Here is a 9,455-nt window from a genome sequence, read left to right as displayed (position 1 = left end):
AATACATTTCCCAAAGTTTCAGCTCGATATTTTATTTACAAAAAAAGTTCTTAGGTTCAAAAAAATATTCAGTGAACTGAAAAACTGTGGTCGGTAATATAGATATTTAGCTGTGTCACATGCCCTTAAAATCGCTAGCAATTATTAGCATGGACACAAACCTTTATATCACAGAACAGAACAAAGACATGTCGGTAAATGTCGGTAATGGAAAACTACCAGTTCAAAACATAAGCTACGTGTCATAAATGGGAGAATTGCTATTCCTGAAATGAAAATCTAACCAGTAACATCAAGCCAAAAATCGCTTTTGCGGTTTAGTAGAAGAGTTAAATAGAAAGTAATGATTCGTGCGAATATCGAGTCGAGACAAAACGATCGTTTAGAAAGGAATTTGCTTTCATAGGAACAAGAATGCTTCTAGAAATCAGACTTCTTGCTCTATGTATAATGTCATTTGATTACACACAGAAAATAAGAAAAAGTTAACTTTTAAATGCTAAATAAAATTGGTAAGCTTTTTTATAAACTATTACATAAATGAATAACTCTTCGTCTTCAAATTAAATATCAATCACAAAAAGGTTAAACAATTCTTGACAAACCAAAAATTAAATTTTCATAACATTTTAATTTTACTTCTGGATTCTGAATTGCTAGCAATTTCTTCTCCGCCTTGAACCTTTAAATGAGACTTCATTAAAAGCGATAGGGGGTTTATTGACCGAGCGATAATATGTGGCAAATGCAAAATTCGCCATAAATTTTATGAAATTGCTCGTTCAAAGTAACCCTGACAAGAAATTTTTGTACCAATTTACTTTTTAAACTAAAAATATATACAAATTGATCCAAATTCTCATTTTATACAAAATGTATACATTATATATACATATATATAATTTATTTGTTAATAAATAATAATAGTAATTCAATAAGATTTTACTCCTGTCTAAATCTTTTTTTTTATACGCCTATTAAGATAATTCATTATCAAATCTACGAATAATACTCTTCAACTTGGAAATTTACATTTTGTAATTTTGATACTGAAATTGGTTTAATTTTTAGTTCTTAAAATAGATTAGTTTGATACTAAAAACTTGAAAAATTTTCCAACTGAACGATGAAAATAATAATGGGAATATAATTACCTTGGATCTGTAATTAGTGTCAATTTAAAATTAAATAACGGGTTTTATATCTAATTTGGGAAACTCTGATGATCGACTTAAGACACTCAAACTTCACAAATCCAATGATTCATCCCAAGTAAACTAGCCTTGCAATGCCATAAGAAAAAGGTGAATCTGACCTTCTCAGGATAAAAAAAAAAGAAGGATCTTCCGCTGTCGATATCTGAACTGTATAAAAACTTGAAGGACTTACACGTTTTGTTAGAAAAATTATTGTTTCGGAATTCTGAAAAGAATAAACAATTGAATCATTGAATAAGATTTATTTAATAAATGCTGGAAATTTAGAATCGCTAAGATGAATTTCTGTATTTATTATGAAAGAATAAAATGTATTTATTAAATAATTTATTTTCTATAAATCGTTTTTTATAAACATTTTTTAAATTTAAAATTAGTCAATTTGTGTGACCCTGTCTGAAGTGTTAAACTAGAATTCGTCGATGACAGCGGTTACACTTTGGTGTGAAAATACGCATTTAGCAGTAATCTTGTCCAGATTGGCTGGCAACTAAATTATATTTGTCAGTGACGTCACATGCTAATTTATAACACTATAATTAAATCCACGCTGAAAATCAACTTTGAAAAAATGGTTTGACCTGAAATCTTCATTTTACTAGTTTTAATACCAAAAACTTGTTTAAAAATGATTATGTTAGAAACTAGAGAATACTCTATATGTAAGTTTAAATAATCCAAGAAAAATAAAGGCAATTTTAAAACGTGTTTCTTTAATTGATTCTCTGTTTGTTTTGAATAAAATCCTTTCCTTCTCAATTGGTAACGAGCCAAAATAGATAATCTGACGACATCCGAATAGACCGGAAAAGCGAAGACGTAAGTGTGAAAAAAAAGGATTTGTGCTACAAAAGTCAACAATCCATTGATAAAAAGAAGATGTGTTGATGTAAAAACAATATTTCTATATATGATTTTATGTGTCAAACTAAAACTTGCAGTATCTACAATGCTATTTAATATGTCTAACTAATATACCTATTAAATAATCCATCAAAAACTGGTTCAGATTGAAACTGACTGATTCCAATTGAAAATAATTACGAAAAATAGGTTTTAATTTCATTTTTCTCACGGTTGCAATTTAATTATAAAACACATTACATTTGAAAAAACACTTCATCGATTGCCAAAGACATAATTATGTATTCACAATTTGGAATACTCTATCGGTTTCAATTGTTTCTTAATTGCTCCCCACATCAATATTTTGCAGGGTGAAAATCGATTATAAAATAAATCAATTATAAACGACAATAAATTAATTTGAATTCTATTCTCCTCGCCTTTCATCCGACTGTACCATTTTTTTAATTTTTCAGGATGTAAACCTTTTTAGGTAAACTTAGTTTTACAGGGTGTCAAGAGAATGAAAAAGCTTCATGGGAAAATTTCAAATGATTGTTTTGTAGAGAATTCTAGAAGAAACTTGAAAAGTTCAAAAAAGGTTTAATTATTTCCTCAAATTTTAAAAAAGGATGTAGAAAATGTTAAAGCAAAATTTTGCAATTTTGCTATATACATAATTTAAGAAAAATTCAGGAACTTAATTCTTTTTGAGCCTTCTTGTGCTTTTCTGTTAAACAATATGTGCTTTTAAAAAGTTTATGTTGGTTTAAAAAAATTAATTTGAAATTTGAGTAAGTTTAAGAGATATTCAGAAATATTTGAAGGACTCAAAAATAATTAAAACTTGTAAAGATTTTTAAAGAATTTTGTAAGGTTTCAAGAAAATGAAAAGAAATTAGGTTTCTTGAAAAACTTAAATAATTTTTTATCGCGAAAAATTAGTTTTACGAAATTATTTAAAAATATTTCAAAACGTTTTAAAAATTGTCCGAGAAGAATCTGAAAAATTTTAAAGCAGTTTTTTTAATTTTGCAGAATTAAAAAAATCAGAAAAAATGAAATATTTTTTGAAGGTTAGAAGGTTTTGAAAAATGAACTGTAAAATAAAATTAAAAAAGGGTTTTAAAGATATCAAACGATTTACTACAATTTCGATAAAGAGTGCAGAAGATTTTAAAGCAAAATGTTTCAATTCGGTAAGATTAAAAACTTGTAATCAACTTTAAAAATCGAGTAAATTCAGGAAATATTGAGTAGAATTGCAGGGGTTAAAAAAATTTAACTTTAGGAGCTTTAAAGAATTTCAAACTGTTTCAAGAGAATGAGCAAATTTTCTGAAATTGTTTGGGTAAATTTAGAAGAATATATAAGGCAATTTTTTAAAATTTGATTGATTTTTCACAATTTTAAGAAAAATTCAAAAAATATTTTCAGGAATTTAGGACGTTTTAAATAGATAAGAAATATTCAAAAACATGAAAACATTTCGAAAATTTATCAAATATTTCTTGATTTCTTTCAAACTGTCAAAAGTTCTAGAAATCTTTTAAAAATAGTCGAATTTCTCCTAATTCCTAATATTTTGTAATATCCTTTAAGATAACAAAATTTCTTTAAAATCTTCTGGAGTCTTTTCTGGCACATCTAAAATATTCAAAAACCTTTTATTATTAATTTTCTTATGAATCTTATAAAAATTATATTTATATAGATTGAAAAACAAACTGATAATACTTATTTTCTTGTTCTGAATTCTCAGAATTTAATTTCAACTCGAATTAAAGTGTTCAAAAACTTTTAACTTATAGTTATTTTAGATTTTTATGTTATATTATTATTAATATTATTTTGTATTCTTTATGGGATTGAAAAAAGTTTTAAATTAGTGAATTTCGAGTAGTACTTACATCACGTAAAAAAAAAACCTTTTTTATTCAGAAAAAAAACTATTATCTTTTTAAATATAATATAAAAAATTTTACATACCGTCGGTGTGTATGTGTAGGGAAGGGGCAAGAGTAATTTTACGGTTTGTTACATGGGGGTGGTGGAGAGGGATAAAAAGGTCGAAAATAATTTCATGTAATATGTGAACGCTCCCTTATTATGTAGCTGAAGTTCCGAACGTTCAAATGAACGAAATATTTTTCCCCATTTTTATTTTATCCATCAATATTGTTCCAACTGCATTTTAAAATATGCATTATAATTCTGTTTCAATAATCAATGAATTCCAATATGAGTGAACAAACGTTTTATCCCTTTTTATAGTTTACATAATTATCAGTAAAAAATTTCGTTCATTTGAACGTTCGGAACTTCAGGTACATTCCCTTATTAATCTATCAAACTGGATTCATATAAATTCTATTATTATTATTATTATTAAAAATTTCTTTAATAATTTGTCTTCAAATAGTGAATGTACCACCAATCGAAAATTCATAATTTTCGTCTTTAAATTAAGCTGCAAGCTAAAATTTACACAGCACTTACAAGTAAAAAATTTCAGGATTTATTGTTTAATCAAGTGAGTCACCAGGAAGTCGATTTGCCGGCCAAACGACGGTTCTTTCGCAAGACAACCAGTCTTCACATGGGGTGGGGAAGAAGAGGGTGGGGGGGGGCACATCGGAAGAGAAGGAGTTTGTCCGCTAACGGTACGAGGAGTATGGAGAATCCCACGTGACATACTTAGAAAGACTTGGGTGCAAGGTCAGAAATTGTATGTACCAACGACCTGAATCCTTTTCCAACCTTATGATTAAAAAAAAAAAAAGGAAGAAATTTTAAGAAACATAAACGCTACTCAAGGGTTCTACAGTCTTTCATTAATTTCCAGAGTCACAAATGGCCTATGTCAGTAGATGAGATCAGACGATAAAGGCTTTAAAGTCATTAATAAAGTTTATCCAATATCTATTTTTTTGTTTCGCTTTTATTTTTCTTCTAGGAGATTAAAAAATCTTTAGAACAAAGCGGAAGATCATTTATTTATCCTGAAGTGAGCAGTTGATAGAAAGCTCCCTGGTCTGGTTTTTTTGTTCGTTTGAATTTAAATTTTCAAGATTCAAGTTTCATGCAGAGCGAACACGTAAAAAGAGATAGAAGAGTTTGTACAAGCGAGACGAGCCCAGATGTACAGTTAAAACGAATGCGCACACGAACGGTGACCCAATATGCGTTCGACATTATTGTGGCACGTACCAAAAGCATAAATTCCTATTATTTTTTTTTCAAAAGCAGCTGTATTTCCACATTATGCTAACTTGCCCTCTGAACTTCGGTTTAATTTAAAATTATCTTTGGGATTTGAATAAAAAGGTCGAGTGGATCTAACTGTAAGAAATAGATTTTCTGGGGTCGTTTCAATTCAAATGTGAACCGCATTTCTTTATTTGGAAGACTTTTAATCGAGATTAATGGCAAGACAATGACCTGTATAGAAACTGGAAACCGGTCAGAATTGGCTCTCGATTTTCTACGTTCTCTCCCTTACTTTCTGGGCAAGTCGAGAAGAAAGGCACAGAAACGACTTTTTGTCACCGAAATCGTGACTTTTATTTCAACGACATTGAATTCCGAACCATTTTATTTTAATAACTGAAAAATTAAGATATAATATGGAAGATTAATTAAAGATTAGATTAAACATGACAATTAAGGAGAATTGATACACTGTAAGGGAATTCTACCGATTCTGATGATTTCTTCTTGAATCATGCATCCATCAGAGTACGTTGTTGTTGTCAAAGAAGAAGAGAAGTAGGCCAAGTAAAGAGATATAAATCCGTATAAAGAATGAGATAAACCTCTCTTGGTAAGCTTTGTCGAGAACACATGATCACAAATAGCGAAGCTCGTGAAATATGAACGACAAATCGAAAACACCTGAAGCAGCAACTTCGACTGTTTTTGCCAAGAGTGACAAAAAAAGAGCTAAAATCTTTTGCGATGTTGAGAAAAATATAAAAATGGGGAAAAAATGGAATTTTAACATAAATGCTTGAAAGAAAGAAAACTATTGATTCGGATCGAAAGAAATTATGAAATATAATTGAAAGCTAAGAGTTTACAAATCGGTTGAACCGATTAAAATTGTCTAAGAACTGATAGAAAAGAAATCAATTTAAAATGTAATTTTTATTCTGTTCCAAATTTTAGCAACGTAAGCGTTAAAAAATGTTTTTTTTTTTTTAATCAATTATATTAGAAACAATTGTAAGCGCTTAAAGAACACAATTTCTTAGTTTGTTATATTGCATTTGAAAAGCATAATTAATTTAACTTTACATTTACTAAAAAATGCAATTTTGTCATTTTCAGTCAAACTTAAACTCGTACAAGGAAACTTTTGCCAAGATTAAGTTAAAAACATTACAAATGAAACTGTTTCTGTTTGGAAGAACATAAAATTGCACAACAGAAAATCTAGAATCATTTAACATTTAACAAATATAAAGTTAAAACATTAAAACGTACTACATTTATCTATTTAAATGTGGACATGTTTGAAATAAAGCAAATAAAATGAAAAGAGTTTAAATTTAAAACAGACATTACAAACAAAACAATTTCAAATTGAAAAGGTATATTAAAAAGTCACAAATTTGAAAATGGTTTCGTGTTAAATTAAAAATATTTTAATTGAACCAATTTCAAAATGTAAATTTACAAAAATGTATGTATGTATACGAAATCGTTAAATAATTTCAAAAGATTTCAAAGTTTTGACATTTTTTTAAACGTTTTTGATGCAGGTAAAACGGGTTGCTTTTGAGTGCATAACATTTGTATTTAAAACTGACACATCCAAATTTGAAAATAAGATCAATTAATTTGATGTTTTTCTACGTCAGATTTTAAACATTTATTCAAATATTCGACTGTACTTTGAAATTTTGTTAAGCCATTTGAGGTTAGGCTGGTCAATTTTATATTTCACTACTGTTGTTGAAGTTTTAAATCTTTAAGATTGTACCATTTTTAGCCATTCAGATTTAAAATTGTCACATTTATGATATCACAACTGTAATTATGAAAACGTTTGAATGCCTACAACTCGAAACTTTTCATTTATGCAATTTCAAAATTGAAAATTTTAGATGGATTTAACAATAAAAAAAGATATATTCAAAGTGTTCGAATTCAATCAATTTATTAACACACATGTGGAAATATTTCAAAATTAAAAAATAAAATTATAGGCATTTACATTTGAAATAGATATTACAATGGAGGTTGAACAATAAATTTATGATTGGAAAAAATTAAATTTTTCACAATATGTATACAACTCGAAATTGTTCAATTTTTAAAGTTTTCATAATTATAAAGGTTTTCAATGTAGGTAAAATTGTTTGATTTAAAATGATAAAAATTTTTATTTAAAATTGTAACATCTAAATTTAAAATTTAAAATCAAACAATTGTAATCAGAAATTTATAAAAATTGCAGATTTTGGATTCTAGACTACTTTGTAAATTTTTAAGGATAATACAAGCCTGGTAAATTGTATATTCAGTTTCTATTATTCAATTTATGAATAATGTTAATTTATGTAATTTCTCGGTTAAAATTGTTTAACTTAAAAAAAATTATCTTCATTGATCTACCACTAAAATTGTTAATTTGTAGCATATAAAAATTAAAATATATACAATTGAAAATTTTAGAAGCATTTACATTTAACAAATATATATGTGAAGTATTCAAATTTACTAAATTTACCTACTAAAATGTGAATAATATTTTTAAATAAAGAATTAAAAAGATAATTTTTTTAATTTAAAACAGATATCACAGATTGAATGGTGATTAAAAAGTAAAAAATTGTCAATTAAAGAGTTAATTTGCAATACTTAAATTTTATAATTCGGAGCCATTCAGTTTGAAAATGTTCACATTTATGACATCACGACTGTAATTGTGAAAACGTTTGAATGCCTACAATTTTTTAAATTCTTCAAAATGTATGTTGTGAATTCGAAATTCCTAACTTTTTTAATACCTAATTTTAAATTACCAATTTAACCGATATCAATTTTTTTGGAAATCTGTCAAAATGTCACTGATAAGATTGCTAATTTAAAAAAATATTGCAATTTCTAATAATTACAAAATTTTTAATGTTCATCACTTTTAATTTTACTTAAAAAGAATAAATTTTTAATATTTTCATCTTGAAATTTGTTTAGTTATTTAAATATTAAAAAATAAATTTTTATTTCAAAATTCTTAAATTTTCTACGCAATCACTTTTCACCCAGTATTTTTTTGCTTTTAGGCATTCTCAATAGTTCAAATCTGAAAATTTTTATTGCTCAAAACTTCAAATCGCGAATTAAAGTTTGACGTTAAAATTGTGAATATTTTAACATTCCTAATAAAATATGTATAAAAGGTTTTATTTCAAAAGTAAAACTCATTAAAAATTGGTTCAAATTTCTAAAATAAATATTGCTTTTTTGGATTCCGTGATTGATAATCATCGTTTAATATATTTTGGCAAGTTAACAATTACTCTAAAATAAAAACAAAAGACAGCTGAGTCAGGAAATTGAGTGGACGCCAGTATTTCGCTCATTTCTTTTTCGGCAACTCGTCAAGACGGCTCACTTATCAAGACCGGAGCTGATGTTCCAGAGCGAAATAGAGGGCGATGATCCCTCGAAATTGAAAGGAAAAATTTTCGAAACATGTAGGTGTCAAAATCGAGAATCGGGTGAAATTTAAATTTCGAAGGAGAATTATTCAAAAATGAATGATCAGCAAGATTGTAGAGAAGGAAGGCGTTCCACGCCCATTTCGTTGCACGCAAGAGACACGAAGGATCCACGACAGTAATTCGGGAAACAGAAATTTTTAAACTTACCTTGATGATTAATTCAATCTCGGGGACATCACCATTAGTGGTGCCATTCTCGTGACCGTCATCCGCCATTTTTTATTTACTTTAATTTTTACGCTCGTTGGAAAAAAAGGCACTTTTCCGCGTTTGGTCCGGAGAACGTAGATTGTTCACACAAAAAAAAACTAATATCAGACTCAGAACACCATGGAAGCTCACGGAACACTAAGGTAGCGCGCAAAAGAAAATAACGGCTAAATGAACGAGCACTGTGGATGGCAGGATTTCGTACTAGAGAGTTTGAGAAGGTTGATAAGGTAGGAAAGTATCGATTGTCGAAAGCATTGTCAAGTTTCGGAAAATACCCGCTAGACGGAGACTTGTACGTACTTTAGGCGCGAATATTTAAGTTCTTGTAATCAAAATAATTCAAGTACAATAACAAGACGCAAATGTCTAAACTTTTAACAAATGATTTGGAGTTTCGACTATAAAAAAGTTGCTTACTGTTATATTTTATAAGTTCCTAATTAAAACT

At 27.8% G+C, this 9,455-nt stretch overlaps 1 protein-coding gene across 1 annotated transcript in view; it reads right to left on the bottom strand.

Moving 5' to 3' along the window:
• The window catches only part of LOC117171341 (chloride intracellular channel exc-4), a 43,442-nt gene extending 34,291 nt beyond the window's left edge, over positions 1–9,151 (bottom strand). Inside the window, exon 1 of the mRNA XM_033358577.1 lies at positions 8,942–9,151. Within this exon, the coding sequence (XP_033214468.1) occupies positions 8,942–9,010 (69 nt within the window). The 5' untranslated portion in view covers positions 9,011–9,151. The remainder of the gene's footprint in view (positions 1–8,941) is intronic.
• Positions 9,152–9,455: the final 304 nt, after the last annotated feature.

The sequence above is a fragment of the Belonocnema kinseyi genome, chromosome 1 (genome assembly GCF_010883055.1).
Source record: "Belonocnema kinseyi isolate 2016_QV_RU_SX_M_011 chromosome 1, B_treatae_v1, whole genome shotgun sequence".
Taxonomy (NCBI): Eukaryota; Metazoa; Arthropoda; class Insecta; order Hymenoptera; family Cynipidae; genus Belonocnema; species Belonocnema kinseyi.
This window is presented reverse-complemented; position numbering and strand designations above follow the sequence as displayed.